Source organism: Schistocerca piceifrons, chromosome 1 (genome assembly GCF_021461385.2).
Source record: "Schistocerca piceifrons isolate TAMUIC-IGC-003096 chromosome 1, iqSchPice1.1, whole genome shotgun sequence".
Classification (NCBI taxonomy): Eukaryota; Metazoa; Arthropoda; class Insecta; order Orthoptera; family Acrididae; genus Schistocerca; species Schistocerca piceifrons.
The window spans coordinates 1,070,506,271-1,070,525,723 of record NC_060138.1 but is presented as its reverse complement, the minus strand read 5'-3'; the positions used below and the strand labels follow the sequence as shown (position 1 = coordinate 1,070,525,723).

The 19,453-nt window shown below is 40.3% G+C and overlaps 1 protein-coding gene across 1 annotated transcript in view; it reads right to left on the bottom strand.

Annotated features, from left to right (window-relative positions):
• Positions 1–625: 625 nt before the first annotated feature.
• The window catches only part of LOC124797797 (solute carrier organic anion transporter family member 74D-like), a 105,663-nt gene continuing 86,835 nt past the window's right edge, over positions 626–19,453 (bottom strand). Inside the window, exons 10-11 of the mRNA XM_047260814.1 lie at positions 9,236–9,337; positions 626–1,152 (exon numbers count right to left, since the gene is read on the bottom strand). Of these exons, the coding sequence (XP_047116770.1) occupies positions 1,022–1,152; positions 9,236–9,337 (233 nt within the window). The 3' untranslated portion in view covers positions 626–1,021. The remainder of the gene's footprint in view (positions 1,153–9,235; positions 9,338–19,453) is intronic.

The following is a 19,453-nucleotide window of genomic DNA, read 5'->3' as shown; positions in this document are numbered from 1 at the left end:
CGAAGTTTCTAAGGCAACACGAACTTAATCCAATTCACAATGGTTGAGATATTCAGTTTCATATTTATATTTCTATATTTTTGAGACTCGTCGAATTGTAAAATGAAATACATTCGATTTTTAATTAACTTTTGACAAAAGAGACACATGTTAGATGAAAATACTTTACTTAAGATAATCATTCCTACTGTTGGACAATAATGAGATATATATCAGTTCTGGTCAGGAAACAATTATTTTAAATAAAATTTTAGTCACTGTAAGTGTCAGATCTCAGCCACTGTCTCCATCGTCTCGTTTACAAGCACGCAACTCACTGTCAGGCATTTATTTCTTATGTACTGTGATTAGCTTCAACACTAGGCCACACAGACAGTATCGAATATCCATTTGATACGATAAAATAACACTGAATAGAAATCTTATTCAAGTGAATCTAAAGTGTTCCGTGCTAAAACTATCGTATTTGTATGCAAAAATCTGTTATTTTTTCAACGAGTTCCCGTTCCCAATAATTTATTTCACTAGGTCTCACGGAAAATTTGATACCTTGTTTGTAGAAAGAAATATTGGATGACTGATGTGTACAGCTATGACATTTTAAATTTCTGGAGATGAAATGTAATTGCACTTTTAATAAACATTTTATTTTTCAGACTTACATATATAAACGCTTAATGACTTTCTCTTGCAAAATTGTATGCCTTATCCTGACATTTTCTTTTTAGTTACTGAATATTCCGTTGGGTGTCTCTTATGGGGACATATGATTACTGCAGTAATTACTCGAGCAGTGTCCTGTATGGTAAGATTACAAGAATTTTTCGGTGTCGCACTTTATTTCAGCAATACAATATTTTGGAGAGAGACAAGAGAGTTGCAGAGACTTTGCTACTCGATAATTCTGCCTTCTGCCAAGCACTTCTTGACTCAAAATACACTCAATTTCCTGTTGCCTCAGCTGTGATATTTACAGACGGTAATGATCACAGGTATTTTCTCCCACTGTTTCTTATAAGTGTCATTCTTCCACGACGATCTTCTCTTGCACCTCCTCCACTTCTGTCGGTTTCACTTCCTCGTCAAATATCTTCAGGTCCTTCACGAAGTACCACACACCAGCGTCAAACAGCGTCCCAATAGCTACGAAACCTATCGAAGAAATAATAGGTTAGTATCAGCGTAAATTTGTCTTCTGAGCTAGGTTTATTCATTTTCAAACAAAATATACAACGTAGGAAGTACCTCTAGACTTATTTAACACAGGAATTTCCCAAATATAGTTTAAGTTCCTTGTACGTATGAGGGGTAAAACTATTTTCTCGAATCCTCACTCATGGAGAGATAACATTTGCTTTCCTCTCTTTCCTCTCGAGCTTAGTGTACTGTTGGGTATGAACCAGTAGCGTGGTTCATTTTATTATCCCCACGATGTACTGAACTTTGACAGGATGGAGTCTATGTTTGAGAGAAGACATCTACTAGTTATCACACTATCAAATCAAACTCCAAGGCGATAATTAAACAGTAACACCTCGTTTCAAAAGCATTCTCCTAGGTGTGAGATCACTTCGTGATTTACAATAAAATGGCATTAGTTCCATGAGACTTCTAGCAGTATTTGGTTACTGTCGTATGTGTACCATATATGTGTACGACTGGATCCGCAAAGACGTTGTTAATGACAAGGTCTTCTTGGCAGCCCGCTGGACGATTGCTTGTCAGGATCCACGTGGAGAAGTGACTCTATACAGGGTGAAAATCAGTAACACCGACAAATTGCAGGGACGGATGGCTGACTGGAAATGGAGGAAAAAAGTTCTACGAATATTTGTCACGGAACAAAGGACAGAGCCGCATAGCATCCACGTCACAACATATGTTCCATGGGATTGCAGATGACAGGGATAGTAGCGTTTGTCATGCAGGATACACATAACCGTACTTTGGCTTTTACCATGTTGGCGGGCCACTTGCCTAGAGCTAGGTTTCGTCTCAGTATCCTGTAGAACATTGTCCTCCAAATCTGATGTACGCACAGTCCGCCACCTCCATGGACGTTCGTCTGTCTGAAAGGACCCATGATAATATAAACACCGCAGAAAGGGCTTGAAATGTTGGGTGATGTGCTTGGCGTCTGCGAGGGTACTTGTTTTGCATGACCATACACAAACACCATCTCGGCTTGTTCCCAGCACGCATCTCCACCGGTTTCATCCGCATGGCCATACACAAACACCATCTCGGCTTGTTCCCAGCACGAATACCGGACCATTCTGCTAATTACAGTACGCGGCGTCAGTCACACAGAATGCAAGTAAAACACGGCATGTTGTCAGAGGAACTGTCATTCGTCAGCGCTGTCTACTGTGGCAACGGTGCATTTCCGGTCACATGTTTATAGGATCTTTTTTCCTCCGTTTCCAGTGAGGAATCCGCCCCTGCAGTTTGCCTGTTTTATTAATGCTCACCTTGTGTAATCCATCGATGGAGTGTTTAATTTATTCTCTGTTCGTTGAGCCGTGAATCAGCCGTAAGCTGGTACAGTAGCGTGTTTCTGCTGATGCAATTCGCAGTGGCATATGGAAGTTGTGGGTAGTTATCATTGTTTCTAATGTGGTGTACCACGCTAGGTATTACAGCAAAGCGGCAGTATGAGGAGAAAGCAGACAACACCTGTGTCTAACGTACTTCCATCCAGAGAAGGAATTGCAGTGTGATACAGAAGTGTGTGCTTGCATGTGTATGTGTGTGTGTGAGTATTTGTGTGGTTGTGGGTATATATATTTATGAACCATGGACCTTGCCGCTGGTGGGGAGGCTTGCGTGCCTCAGCGATACAGATAGCCGTACCGTAGGTGCAACCACAACGGAGGGGTATCTGTTGAGAGGCCAGACAAACGTGTGGTTCCTGAAGAGGGGCAGCAGCCTTTTCAGTAGTTGCAAGGGCAACAGTCTGGATGATTGACTGATCTGGCCTTGTAACTGCGAACGGCTGAAAGCAAGGGGAAACTACAGCCGTAATTTTTCCCGAGGGCATACAGCTTTACTGTATGATTACATGATGATGGCGTCCTCTTGGGTAAAATATTCCGGAGGTAAAATAGTCCCCCATTCGGATCTCCGGGCGGGGACTACTCAAGATGATGTCATTATCAGGAGAAAGAAAACTGGCGTTCTACGGATCGGAGCGTGGAATGTCAGATCCCTTAATCGGGCAGGTAGGTTAGAAAATTTAAAAAGGGAAATGGATAGGTTGAAGTTAGATATAGTGGGAATTAGTGAAGTTCGGTGGCAGGAGGAACAAGACTTCTGGTCAGGTGACTACAGGGTTATAAACACAAAATCAAATAGGGGTAATGCAGGAGTAGGTTTAATAATGAATAGGAAAATAGGAATGCGGATAAGCTACTACAAACAGCATAGTGAACGCATTATTGTGGCCAAGATAGATACGAAGCCCACACCTACTACAGTAGTACAAGTTTATATGCCAACTAGCTCTGCAGATGACGAAGAAATTGAAGAAATGTATGATGAAATAAAAGAAATTATTCAGATTGTGAAGGGAGACGAAAATTTAATAGTCATGGGTGACTGGAATTCGAGTGTAGGAAAAGGGAGAGAAGGAAACATAGTAGGTGAATATGGATTGGGGGACAGAAATGAAGGAGGAAGCCGCCTGGTAGAATTTTGCACAGAGCACAACATAATCATAACTAACACTTGGTTTAAGAATAATGAAAGAAGGTTGTATACATGGAAGAACCCTGGAGATACTAAAAGGTATCAGATAGATTATATAATGGTAAGACAGAGATTTAGGAACCAGGTTTTAAATTGTAAGACATTTCCAGGGGCAGATGTGGACTCTGACCACAATCTATTGGTTATGACCTGTAGATTAAAACTGAAGAAACTGCAAAAAGGTGGGAATTTAAGGAGATGGGACCTGGATAAACTAAAAGAACCAGAGGTTGTACAGAGATTCAGGGAGAGCATAAGGGAGCAATTGACAGGATTGGGGGAAATAAATACAGTAGAAGAAGAATGGGTAGCTTTGAGGGATGAAGTAGTGAAGGCAGCAGAGGATCAAGTAGGTAAAAAGACGAGGGCTAGTAGAAATCCTTGGGTAACAGAAGAAATATTGAATTTAATTGATGAAAGGAGAAAATATAAAAATGCAGTAAGTGAAACAGGCAAAAAGGAATACAAACGTCTCAAAAATGAGATCGACAGGAAGTGCAAAATGGCTAAGCAGCGATGGCTAGAGGACAAATGTAAGGATGTAGAGGCCTATCTCACTAGGGGTAAGATAGATACCGCCTGCAGGAAAATTAAAGAGACCTTTGGAGATAATAGAACGACTTGTGTGAATATCAAGAGCTCAGATGGAAACCCAGTTCTAAGCAAAGAAGGGAAAGCAGAAAGGTGGAAGGAGTATATAGAGGGTCTATACAAGTGCGATGTACTTGAGGACAATACTATGGAAATGGAAGAGGATGTAGATGAAGATGAAATGGGAGATACGATACTGCGTGAAGAGTTTGACAGAGCACTGAAAGACCTGAGTCGAAACAAGGCCCCCGGAGTAGACAATATTCCATTGGAACTACTGACGGCCGTGGGAGAGCCAGTCCTGACAAAACTCTACCATCTGGTGAGCAAGATGTATGAAACAGGCGAAATACCCTCAGACTTCAAGAAGAATATAATAATTCTAATCCCAAAGAAAGCAGGTGTTGACAGATGTGAAAATTACCGAACTATCAGCTTAATAAGTCACAGCTGCAAAATACTAACACGAATTCTTTACAGACGAATGGAAAAACTAGTAGAAGCCAACCTCGGGGAAGATCAGTTTGGATTCCGTAGAAACACTGGAACACGTGAGGCAATACTGACCTTACGACTTACCTTAGAAGAAAGATTAAGGAAAGGCAAACCTACGTTTCTAGCATTTGTAGACTTAGAGAAAGCTTTTGACAATGTTGACTGGAATACTCTCTTTCAAATTCTAAAGGTGGCAGGGGTAAAATACAGGGAGCGAAAGGCTATTTACAATTTGTACAGAAACCAGATGGCAGTTATAAGAGTCGAGGGACATGAAAGGGAAGCAGTGGTTGGGAAGGGAGTAAGACAGGGTTGTAGCCTGTCCCCGATGTTGTTCAATCTGTATATTGAACAAGCAGTAAAGGAAACAAAAGAAAAATTCGGAGTAGGTATTAAAATTCATGGAGAAGAAATAAAAACTTTGAGGTTCGCCGATGACATTGTAATTCTGTCAGAGACAGCAAAGGACTTGGAAGAGCAGTTGAATGGAATGGACAGTGTCTTGAAAGGAGGATATAAGATGAACATCAACAAAAGCAAAACAAGGATAATGGAATGTAGTCTAATTAAGTCGGGTGATGCTGAGGGAATTAGATTAGGAAATGAGGCACTTAAAGTAGTAAAGGAGTTTTGCTATTTGGGGAGCAAAATAACTGATGATGGTCGAAGTAGAGAGGATATAAAATGTAGGCTGGCAATGGCAAGGAAAGCGTTTCTGAATAAGAGATATTTGTTAACATCCAGTATTGATTTAAGTGTCAGGAAGTCATTTCTGAAAGTATTCGTATGGAGTGTAGCCATGTATGGAAGTGAAACATGGACGATAAATAGTTTGGACAAGAAGAGAATAGAAGCTTTCGAAATGTGGTGCTACAGAAGAATACTGAAGATTAGATAGGTAGATCACATAACTAATGAGGAAGTATTGAATAGGATTGGGGAGAAGAGAAGTTTGTGGCACAACTTGACCAGAAGAAGGGAACGGTTGGTAGGACATGTTCTGAGACATCAAGGGATCACCAATTTAGTATTGGAGGGCAGCGTGGAGGGTAAAAATCGTAGGGGGAGACCAAGAGATGAATACACTAAGCAGATTCAGAAGGATGTAGGTTGCAGTAGGTACTGGGAGATGAAAAAGCTTGCACAGGATAGAGTAGCATGGAGAGCTGCATCAAACCAGTCTCAGGACTGAAGACCACAACAACAACATATATATATATATATATATATATATATATATATATATATATATATATATATATATATATATATATACGTGTGTGTGTGTGTGTGTGTGTGTATGTGTGTGCATTCAAAGTATATTCTGAGCTCCACAGATTAAATCATCTAATTTTTAACACCAAATTGCAGATACTAAATCAGTATTAGGAATCACCTCTCTGATCCTGCAATGTGTCTTTCGGCTGGAAACACAGAACTATCCACAGCTCATAAGTGTTCGCCGTCACTATCTCGCAGTACGCAGCCTTTCACACTTTTAAAGACAGCTTGGGGAATGGCAGCCCATTCTTCATGGAGTGCAGCACTGAGGAGAGCTATCGAGGTCGGTCGGTGAGGCCTGACATGAAGTCGACTCTGTGCAGGCCAGTCCATTACAGGGATGTTATTGGTTGTTTTGTGGAAGGAGACCAGACAGCGAGATCATCGGCCTCATCGGATTAGGGAAGGACGGGGAAGGAAGTCGGCCGTGCCCTTTGAAAGGAACCATCCCGGCATTTGCCTGGAGCGATTTAGGGAAATCACGGAAAACCTAAATCAGGATGGCCGGACGCGGGATTGAACCGTCGTCCTCCCGAATGCGAGTCCAGTGTCTAACCACTGCGCCACCTCGCTCGGTTCAGGGATGTTATTGTCGTGTAACCACTCCGCCACAGCCCGTGCATTATAAACAGGTATTCGATCGGGATGAAAGATGCAATCGCCATCCCCGAATTGCTCTTCAACAGTGGGAAGCAACAAGGTGCTTCAAACATCAGTGTAGGTCTGTGCTGTGATAGTGCCACGCTAAACAACAAGGGGTGCAAGCACCCTCCGTGAAAAACACGACCACACCACAACACCACCGCCTCCGAATTTTGCTGTTGGCACTACACACGCTGGCAATGGCGTTCACCGGGCAGTCGCCTTATCGACACACTGCCATCGGATCGCCACATTGTGTACCGTGATTTGTCACTCCACACAACGTTTTCCACTGTTCAATCGTCCAATGTTTACGCTCATTACACCAAGCGAGACGTAGTTTGGCATTTACCGGCCTGATGTGTGGCTTATGAACAGTCGCTCGGCCGTGAAATCCAAGTTTTGTCACCTCCCTCCTAAGTGTCATAGTACTTGCAGTGGATCGTGATGCAGTTTGGAATTCCTGAGTGATGGTCTGGATAGATGTCTTGCTATTACACATTACGACTCTCTTTAGGTGTCGGCGGTCTCTGTCAGTCAACGGACTAGGTCGGCTTGTACGTTTTTATGCTGTACGTGTCGCTTCACGTTTCCACTTCACCATCACATCGGAAACAGTGGACCTAGGGATATTTAGGAGTGTGGAAATCTCGCGTACAGACATATGACACAAGTGACACCCAATCACCTGATCACATTGAAAGTCCGTGAATCCGCGGAGCGCCCCATTCTGCTCTCTCACGATGTCTAATGACTACCGAGGTCGCTGATAAGGAGTACCTGGCAGTAGGTGGCAGCACAATGCACCTAATATGAAAAACGTATGTTTTTGGTGATGTCCGGAGATATATATATATATATATATATATATATATATATATATATATATATATATAGGGAAAATGTAGCCTCATTTAATCATCTAATAATCCAATTGACAGTTGCTAGGCTCTTCGTCTAAGTTCCAGACACTTAGAAACTTACCTTTCTTAATAACTAACAATAATAGTAGTAATGATAGTAGTAACAGTAATAATAATAACTGTTTGTCTGAAAGTGCTGTTTATGATGCTTCCACATTCAAAATATGCAGGCCGAAAATAAGTAAAAGAATCGTCGAATCTTTACAGTGCTTCGGTACTCGTAGGGATACTCTATATTAGTAACAAGAGTATAAACAGGTATTTCTTTTCGATGTCTACTGTTTCGGTATCCACATCAACTTCTCAATAGATTTTTAGACTACTAAAGCAATAAATAATAACGTACCGGCTTTGAAAGTATCAGATGATGCGCAGAAAAGTATTTAATAGCAAAAATACTCGTATTTGTTACAGATGTATTAACTGCACTTGAAAATATCGCTATTAAACATTTGCAACAAATTTTATGGCAATTAAAAAGCTTGTAATTTCTATGTGGTATACTGGACAGGTCAGCGCAGTAGTAAAGAGTAAATGCACATGCAGCCTCTAACTAACTTACCATATTTCAGGCACATAAAGCAGGTTACATACGTTCTTTTTTTGTGTAAACTCAGAAAATTTGGTGGATATTTCGTATGTATTTGAATTACATTCAGTTACTAGAAAGCAGTAATAATTGAGTGTTGTTTGTTACGTTCTGTTTTGGAATACGGTTTAAATAATTCAGAGTATGAAGACAAGGTGAACTGAACTTATTATATGACTGATACATTCCTAGACTTCGTGAGCATCGATTAAAGAAAATACGTATTTAGAATCGAGTTCCATGTGTGAAAGCAGTTAGTGAAATGAAAATATTTATTCTGCAATATGTTCTTCTGGTGAGTTTATATAAACGTACCCACAAAAGATTTTGATTTTAGGAAAATGTGTTACAATGTTTTCGATCGCAAGAAGCGCAGGGGACGACTCATCAGATGTACCTATTTCTATTTTTAGCGAAATTTATAAGTTCTCGGAAATAAATGACTGTGGCAAGTGCTAAACAACCAAGCAAGAATTTATTTTCTCTACAAAGAACTCGTCTTGTTCAAGACAGGACCACATTCACTCGACAAATAAACTGGACTTCTGGCTAAAAACATTAAAAGTATTAATTTTAGGCGATGTGTGGTAAGAGTCGTAGCCCAAGCAGACACGAGGTTTCATTATAAATATGTTTGCATTGCTGCAACATAAAATCTATGTCAGGGCCCTTATTTTTCTTTGTACTTAGAATATTAGAACCTTACTGCTGATTTTTATTTAATACAAAACTGGCATAATTCGCATATTTTGCCCTGCATTCTAATTTAGTACTTGTCTACTATACAAAACATTGAAAATTCAGTAAAGGACAATCGGTGCCTTGCGATACGGCTGCTATCGATACTTTAATTGCAACTTTTTCGAAGTGTGTCAATATCGATAGGAAATATTGCACCTGAGCGAACTGCGCTACGACTCAGTTACAGAGTGCCATTGTGCTGACTACGTGAATGATTGCGACTTACCTGCAGCCGTGAAGTTGAGCGTGTACCTCAGTGTCTCTCCGTTGTACAGCCAGCAATTGCCCGTACCCGAACACGTCTTACCCCATACCAGGCATGTAGAGTCTGCAACAACGACACAGTTTTTTATCCAAGATCGTTAACGAATATTTCTATGTATGAATATAAAAGAATTCACATGCACATCGATCTGTAAACAACGAATCAATTTTTAGCGAATTTAAGAGTATGAGTCAGCAATGCTCTTCGAATATGACAGTGAGAGAGAGAGAGTGTGTGAATATCCTGTCGAGGTTTATCTCAACAGTTCCTCCTAGGTTTTACTCGTAGATGACAGTCAAGGGTGCAGAAAGTGTTGCGGTTTATTGCTGTTAGACATTTTTCGTTAGATGGCGAGACGTTTAGTTGAGAGTGGACATTTGGTGTGACAGCAACTGTGAGCGGGTACACAAGAGCGTATATTTCGGCAGAACTGCCATTTTCAAATCTGAGAGTTTAGATGATAGCACGAAATAACGTGCGTGTATGCTGCCTATTCGTCCTTGTTACGCTACGAGTGACGGAGGGCGTGACAAACTCTGTATGTCTGATTTACAGCTGACAGTTGCTGCGTATGACAGACTGCACACGCAGATTAAGAAACGAAGTGTGAACTAAAGAAGACCGGAGAAGAACGTTATATCACACCTTTATTTAATATTTCCCCAGTGGTGTTGCAGAGTCGCGTTAGTGTCAAAAATTGATTGTTAATCTGTGTCTCTATGCTGGTGGCTTCGCTCACAGTATATCTAGGATGAACTATTTTGTCCACTCATTACGTTTTACATCTATTCATTTTAAATCACTATAATACAAGTTTTGAGCTGTACATTAAAGGACAGGAAATCTGAACACGCAATGAACAACCTGATATCTTCTCTCAAAGACCGCTTTTTCTGTCTCTGTTTTCGATAACTGAAACGGCGTGACAGACACGTCTTCGGCCTGGAATCTCATTGACTGGAGTGGAATTGTCTTCAATGATGAGACCCGCTTTGGAATGAGCCCCTATGACCTTCACCTACCTTCATAGATGACGGAAGGCTAGAAGTTACTCCGCATGATGAAAGCAGTACAGTACTGCTCCCAGAAGGGGTTGAATGCGTCAGAAGTGTGAGAGCTATTCCCAACAATACTAACGCACGCAAATAAATCATCAACGGGTGTGCTTCATGACCCACTGGTAATGCATGTGGGCCTGTTAGTAGAGAATGATAAAAACGACACCCCGCTTGTACACAAGTATCAAAGTGAGGAATAACAGCTAATACAGACTGACCTTTTAGAAAGTAAATTCTTCCAGGCTAAGATCAATCGATACAAGAACGAACTGAGTAATGTGATGTCGGAATGTGCTTTGGTGCCGTCAGAAACATCGGCTGCTGTTACAGAAGATTTACAAAGAGTGCTGGGCGAAAGACGAACTCCTCTCTCCTATAGAATTTACAAGACTCTTGAAAGCTACTACGCATTCTAAACCTGTCCTGTCAGTGGAAAAAACTCTTCGAAAAGGACATACATAAACTGCAGAATGAAAGCTATCAAAACAAACCGAAACTGAAACTGTGTCGTGCCTTGGAAACAGAAAGGTCATCATGCCAGAAATCTGGTGCATTCAGATCATCCTGTAAAGGTCCCACGCCGAAACATATTGTATTTTGCACCTTGTACGAGAAAAAAATATAGATTTAGGTTTTGTTCGGGAGCCATACTGTACAAAAATAAAATATCTTGAATTATGCGGAAGTACCGAACTCTCAGTGCAGGAAACGAAAGGGAACTCGCCGCTGTTAACAATTATCAACAGAGGAGTAGACGCACTAATGTTAACCAGTATTGATACTAGTGTACTGTGGTGGTAGGAAAAGCAACTGTATACTTAAGATTCTATTCAGTTAGCATTTACTTCTATATGGCAAAGAATATACCATCTGATTTATGAAAGTTTGATAAAATTTTGTCTATTAAGAACGAGGTTGCTATTTTAATTGCCACCGACAGTAATCCAAGGTTGAGTCTGCAGCATGATTCAGTTAGTGATAACAGAGGTAGAAATACGGAACAGTACTAAGAAGACACAGTCACTTACATGCTTGATTATTTTGCACCATCAGACGAGGAAACAGCAGATAGTGAGCACTATAAACAAATACGACGACAGACACAGAATCTATCAAATGACGGAACAAGAAGTTCTTGAAATAATAAAAGTAACGAATCCAACTAAGAGCCCTGGCGAAAACGAAATCAGCAGGAAAGATTCCTTCGAATGTTCCGACTTGTTTTAGAGTATGTAACGATAGTGTACAGCATTTGTTTAGAATCATAGTTCTTTCCCTAACTAGTGGAAGAAAGACAAAATAATACCAATAGCAAAACCTACAAAGAAGTATAGTATAAAAATTACTAAATATCGCCATCAGACTCCTGTATACGGAGGAAAAATTGCTGGAAAACTGTCAATAAACAGATGTATGCACTATGTTTCTTCACAGGACTTTCTTCACAACAACCAATATTTGTTCACTCCGCATAAAAGCACTGTAGAGGCTTTAGAAGCAGCAAAAAAATTTTTCAGACCGTCTGGTGCTTGGCCGATATGTATTAACGCTAAGCATGGAGGTACGAGAGGTCTTCAATGCCGCTTGGTAGCCTTATATTCTCATTGCTCTACGGAAATTGCAGTTTTACTGAAATTTGCACAATTTAGTTAAACGTTATTTTGACGAGCTAATGCCATTTCAGCCTGTCAACAACGTCAAGAGTGAGAGGTAAATAACGGAAGGGTGCTCAAAAGGCTTCTGTAGTGCACCACGATCTCCTCTGCTGATGATTTGGTGATACTGGTAAAAGGAAGCAGCGACTAGGCACCTGAGAGCGCTTCTAATATTGAATTACGAAAAGTCGAAGAATGGGATGAAAATACAAATTTATTTCAGTGGGCAGGAATCGAAAGCACACTACTGGCCATTAAAATTGCTACACCAAGAAGAAATGCAGATGATAAACGGGTATTCATCTGACAAATATATTATACTAGAACTGACATGTGATTACGTTTTCACGCAATTTGGGTGCATAGATCCTGAGAAATCAGTACCCAGAATAACCACCTCTGGCCGTAATAACGGCCTTGATACGCCTGGGCATTGAGTCAAACAGAGCTTGGGTGGCGTGTATAGGTACAGGTACAGATTCAACACGATACCGCAGTTCATCAAGAGTAGTGACTGGCGTATTGTGACGAGCCAGTTGCTCGGCCGCCGTTGACCAGACGTTTTCAGTTGATGAGAGATCTGGAGAATGTGCTGGTCAGGGCAGCAGTCGAACGTTTTCTGTATCCAGAAAGGCCCGTACGGGACCTGCAACATGCGATCGTGCATTATCCTGCTGAAATTTAGGGTTTCGTAGGGATCGAATGAAGGGTAGAGCCACAGTTCGTAAGACATCTGAAATGTAGCGTCCACTGTTCAAAGTGCCGTCAATGCGAACAAGAGGTGACCGAGACGTGTAACCAATGGCACCCCATACCATCACGCCGGGTTATACGCCAGTATGGCGATGACGAATACACGCTTCCAATGTGCGTTCACCGCGATGTCGCCAAACACGGATGCGACCATCATGATGCTGTAAGCAGAACCTGGATTCATCCGAAAAAATGACGTTTTGTCATTCGTGCACCCAGGTTCGTCGTTGAGTACACCATCGCAGGCGCTCCTGTCTGTGATGCAGCGTCAGGGGTAACCGCAGCCATGGTCTCCGAGCTGATAGTCCATGCTGCAGCAAACGTCGTCGAACTGTTCGTGCAGGTGGTTGTTGTCTTGCAAACGTCCCGATCTGTTGACTCAGGGTTCGAGACGTGGCTGCACGATCCGTTACAGGCATTGGGACCCTGCACGGCGTTCCGTATTACCCTCCTGAACCTACCGATTCCATATTCTGCTAACAGTCATTGGATCTCGACCAACGCGAGCAACAGTGTCGCGGTACGATAAACCGCAATCGCGACAGGGCTACAATGCGGCCTTTATCAAAGTCGGAAAGGTGATGGTACGCATTTCTCCTCCTTACAAGAGGCATCACAACAACGTTTCACCAGGCAACAACGGTCAACTGCTGTTTGTGTATGAGAAATCGGTTGGAAACTTTCCTCATGTCAGCACGTTGTAGGTGTCGCCACCGGCGCCAACATCGTGTGAATGCTCTGGAAAGCTAATCATTTGCATATCACAGCATCTTCTCCCTGTCGGTTAAATTTCGCGTCTATAGCACGTCACCTTCGCGGTGAAGCAATTTTAATGGCCAGTAGTGTAATACTAATAACAAGAAAAAGATAAAGGAGCAAAACAAAAGTTAGCGTTTTCTTGAACAAAAAAGAATTGGACAAGTTGATTTTCTAAAGTATCGTGGAATAACTACTGCCGTTAATTTCAGATTCAGTGACACACACACACACACAGTAGTAATGAGAGGATAAAGACTAATTAAGTTGTGCAATAAATTTCAGCTAGTAGTAGCAAATAAACTGTTCAAACATTTCAAGAGGAGGAACTATACGTAGAAAACACCGGGAGGTCCGGGAAGATTCCAGCTGGATTACATCTTGTTCAAACAGTAATCGTGAAACCAAATATTGGAATGTAAGGTGTATCCAGAGGCATATGTAGAATCAGATTAAAATTTAATAATGGTGAAGAATAGACTAAAATGTAAGAGAGTCGTTCGGAAGGTTCGGTGTGGATAAAAATGGGATGTAGAAGTACAGAGAAATGATGAAACACATTTAACGTTCGCTGAAGACGTGGATACTGCGACAACAAATACCACCGTACGCTGTTCAATTGAAGAGAACCGGAAATCTCTAAAAAATGTAATGTTGGAAAGACAAACATAAATACTAGGAAGCTAACGGCGAAGAAACCTTGGGTAACAGATATAATATTTCAATTGATCGACGAGAGGAGGAAGTGCAAAAATGTTTAGGGAAACACTGAAATACGGCAACATAAATCGCTCAGAAATTAAATAAATAAAAAGTACAAAGAAGCCACGGGGATAAGGCTGCAGGATGAATTTGAAGAAATCGAAAAAGAAATGGTTGTCAGAAGGAATGACTCAACCTATAGAGAAGTCAAAACAATTCTACTGTCAAACGCAGAGCGGAAAGCGGATACATGGAAAGAGTACATTGAAGACCTCTGTGAGGCGATGAATACTTGTCTGAGGACGTGATAGAAGAAGAAATTGGAGTCGATATGGAAGATATAGCGGATCAAGTGTTAGAACCAGAATTTAAAAGAGCTTTGGTAGACTTGAGATGAAATAAGACAGAAGGTACAGATTGCATCTCACCGGAATTTCTAAAATCGTTGGCGGAAGTGGTAACCAAACGACTATTCGAGTTGATATGTTGAATCTATGAGACTGGCGATACAGAATCAGACTTTTGGTATAGTAATGAAATGAAACACCTGCAGCCGTCATTTAGATGTTATTTTATTATATGACAACCAGTTTCGGTGACTCATACACCATCTTCAGGTCTGTATTCGTAAACAGTAATGATACCATCATCAACTTACCAACCATGCAAATACGAAAGACAGATTAAAAACAGAATAATAATCAAGGACAATACTCTATAAGCGAATTTACAGTAATTACTTGACAAAATGAAAATGTCGTGTGTGACTAGAGCCTCCCGTCGGGTAGACCGTTCGCCGTGTGTGTGTAAGATTTGACGCCACTTCGGCGACTTGCGCGTCGATGGGGATGAAATGGTGATGTCTAGGACAACACAACATCCAGCCCCTGAGCGCATAAAATCTCCGACCCAGCCGGGAATCGAACCCGGGCACGTTATTTTTTTTAATCTCATTTTGTTCGTTTTTGTTCGTTGTATCTGCTCGGGGCGGAGGTCGCAAGACACCCGTTTCAGTTCGTCGTTGATCCATTAACTCAGTTTTTTTTATTGAGAGGGCAGCTAACCCTCTGGCCGAACACGCTGAGTTACCGTGCCGACATTCTATCCACTGCACCAACTGTACAGCACAGCCCTTAGGCTTGACATTCTGTCGCGCTGACCACTCAGCTACCGGGGGCGGACAGCATTTGATAAAAATCAACAGATACATCGATCGATCGCCCCATATTTAAAACAGAATTATATCATAACGAATTTCCACTATATAATATTTCATGGTTATAAATTTGTAAGGTAGGTGATACACTAAACTGAAAAATCCTGATGTAACCTACCTATCTACTAAAATGGGTGTAGAAAATAATAGATACATGAAAGAAGCTAGAACATCAGAACTTAGTGATACCACACAGGATATAAGACGAGATTAGTGCTGGACTTGAACTTCTCTCCACTGAGAGATGCGCTTGAAAAACTGTAATTCGTTACAATGACAACTACGTTGTAATTCCTACATTTAGATATCATTTTTTCGAGGAAGCTGAAAGCTATTAATTTAGAGATACGTATGCCATTTATAGTAAGGGCAACTAAATTACCTGATTTTTATTTTGGTGAAATAACGTGTTCAGCAGTGAAAAACATGCATTTGTGGTGCCAGTTGAAGGTCGTATGTGGTACCCTGCAAAGCGACACCATGATTACCTGCGGCGCCCATCAGCCTTGAGTGTTGCCGTCCTATAAGGGGTTCCCCGTATGCACCTCTATCAACGTGCCGGCAGTGGTGCAACAGAGTTCATTTTGGTAGTCGTATATTTGACTGTGAATTGTGTGTTATAGTGTACTGCATTAGTACCTTTAAGTAAATCCTCCTGAAAAGAAAGATCGAGTTCCCATTTTTCTGACGTGCTTTTCGGCTTCGAACTTCACAGAAACACGATCTCTATTTCGTTAAGGAGTGTCGAATTTGAGACGTATCTCTAACCACAACAAACACATTATTTTGTTTTCCGTGGTTCAGACTTTCCAATGCGCGAATGAAATTTTTTCTCTATGTTTCCGATTTTCCAGTGTGCGAATGGTAGTGAGTGCGACATATTAAGAAAAAACGATTTATACAGCATTCTAGAACTTTGTATAGCGTCAGTATATGAAAACACTTTTTTTACCGAATCGTTAGGTAAGTGCTAGTTCACACCAAATAACGAAGTATTGGTTCCTGCTGATGTGTGTTACGTATGGTAGTCTTCAACTGTGCAAGTTACCTGTAGTTCACTTTCAAATGTCTACGCGCAAACATTAACTATTTGCTTCTGTGATACACTATCACCACTGCATTCATTTACTTGGATGAAAATATTTTAGTTGCCTTTTGTAACTTAATTTAGTTTACAGGTGAAACACAGCATTTTTCAGATTTTGATTCAATGCAAGTAAGAAACAGCGATCTCATTTTGCTACTGCAATCGTGTACGCACAATGTCTTGATAATACAGCAGTTCTCAGCGTACATTCAGCCACCTTCAGTAACGGCCTGGTGCAAATTGTATTCAAATATTTGTGACGTGGCACATAGTATACCACAGAAATGACGATGGGTAATGTAGGCCTGAAATCCTATCAAGATATTATATAAATATGACGCCTCTAATGACAATAGAAGTCCATAAATAATTCGTTCATCTGCGTTTTAGTCTTCCGGATTTCTCGCTGTTGTTGTCATTTCCCGATGGAACTTGGTCTTATGAAGTGTTAATGCAAATGTTCTATGTAGCATTTATCTACTTCTTATGATTATCGTCCTATTCACATTTACGTCTTATGTATGGCAGTTATAATTTAAGCATTTATCTACTTCTTATGATTATCGTCCTATTCACATTTGTCTCACGTATGGCAGTTGTAATTTAAGAGTATTTGATTTACTGTGAATTTCATGTGGCTGTGAATTGAGTGTGCTATTTCATACACTTTCAATTACTGCAGTTACGTGCTATCATGGAAGCGGAAATATAAGTGAAAATGTATTGTGTTTGTCATTGCAGAAATATGCATTTGTTAACTGGATTACACACAACTTAACAAAGAAAAAGAAAACTCAATATTCTTCTCTACAGAGCGAAGTTTCGCTCCTGCTTGTCTGTAGCTGTAAGTTTTCTAAGCGTATAATGTTTACATGAAGGCAGTGATTTTAGGACAGGACCATTATCACCTTTTTCACATCTCCACGATTTCTCTTAGTCATTCGACAGGTCATTCGTAAACTGTGTCAACTGAAGAAGGATGACTTAGTTTTTAGTGAAAACTATGACTTCAGGAAACAAGAAAATTACTTAAAGATAGATAATTTTTTTTGTTAAAAGTAATATTTTTTAATCACTGTAAACGGCATGAAGTATTTAAGCGCTGTGGTATGTTAGTTTCGAGCAGGCTAAAGATTACGTTGAGTAAGCTGAATATTCTGTTGCTCTCTCAACACTGGTCTTACTGTACTCAAACTTTGATCTCCCTCTACAATATGTAACCCACATACTTCCCTCCGTTATATAATTTGACCATTCTTCGATGTCTCAGGATGTGTCCAATCAAATGGTCTCTTCCTGTGTTTAAGTTGTGCCATAAATTTCTTTTCTCTTAAATTCGCCTGAATGTCTCAGAATCAGTTAACCGATCTATCCAGCTAATCTACCGCATTATAATGTGGCAACATACTGTAAAATTTTCTATTCTCTTCTTGTCTGAACTATTTACCGTCTATGTTTCACTTCCTAACACATGAATTTATACTTGACGTTAGAAAATTTCTCTTTTGTTGTTAGTCTGCATTTTGTATCATCTCTTATTCGGCCATTGCCAAATAATTTTCGGCTCCAAATAGCAAACCTAACTGACTACTTTCAGTGTCTCATTTCCTAACATAATTCTCTCGGCATAATCTGATTTACTTCGACTACATTGCGTTATACTTGTTTTAGTTTATCTTCTCAAGATACTAGCCACCCCGTTAAACTGACCCTCCAAGTTCTTTGCCATCTGTGACAGAGCTAGAATGTCATCGACAAACCTGAAAGAATGTTTTTTTTTTTATTCCTGATTTTTAACTTCTTTTCCAATTTTCTCCTTGATTTCCTTCAGTATTTGCTCAATGTATAAACCGAATAACATCGGGGATAGGCTACAACCTTGTCTCACTCCCTTCTCAATTGCTGCTTCCTCCTCGAGTTCTCGGTTTTCATAATTGCGTTCTTGTTTCCGCAAAAGCTGTAGATAACCTTTCTCTCCCCGTACTTTTTCCTTGCTACATTCAGAGTGTATTCCAGTCAAATCATCAAAACATTTCTCTAAATGTGTAGAGCTGGGCTCTCTTCACTCTGTCTTTTAAAAACCTCGTAGGGCTACTATTGCCCCGTCTTTGTGTGTCCATCCTTGTAGAAGATGATGGCTGCGACGTTGGCTGGTCAATTTGACTTAAACAGCCTTCAGCTATAAATGATGAACTGTTTATTGAGCTACCGGTTTTAATGTTATATTACGACTTCATCAGGCCCCTGTACAAGCAATGTAATCAAGCGTAATAATCAAAAATAATAAAAAGGTCAATAATCTGATGATGATGGGACAAGTAAATATTGCCAATGGGTTATGCCCAAAAGGTATATAAGAACTTATAAGAATATATATGATCAACAAAATTCAGTTCAAGCAAGGTATCTCACCAGTGCGGATGTCATAATTAGTAATATTAAAGTGGAATCCATGTAACATAATTAAAAGTAATAGGAATCAACTATACATGGTACCCATGCGATATAAAAAGTATAGAATAACAAGGATCAACACATATCAGTTGAAAGTTCACAGACGGTAAATGACAAGTTTCAAACAATATAGGGTGTTTCATTTCAGTAATAATAAAATAATATGAAACGGACTGCCAGAGGTGACTTTAACTAACTTCCAATACGTAAAATACCCGAGTAGCATGTAAAAGATAAATATGACGTTCACAAATAAAATCATAACTACATAATACTATATTCATTAAGTGAATAAACCATGTGTGGGCATGTAGGCACTAGATCAAGTTGAAATTGTTTGCACATGAAGTGACAACTTGATGTTGTACCTACCTACCCACCCATGCCTTATTTACTTCATGAATATACTCTTTACCTAGTTATGATTTTATTCGTGATTTGTCTTTTACATGTCCCTTAGGTATTTTAAATAGTGGAAGTTCGGTACGTTTAACTCTG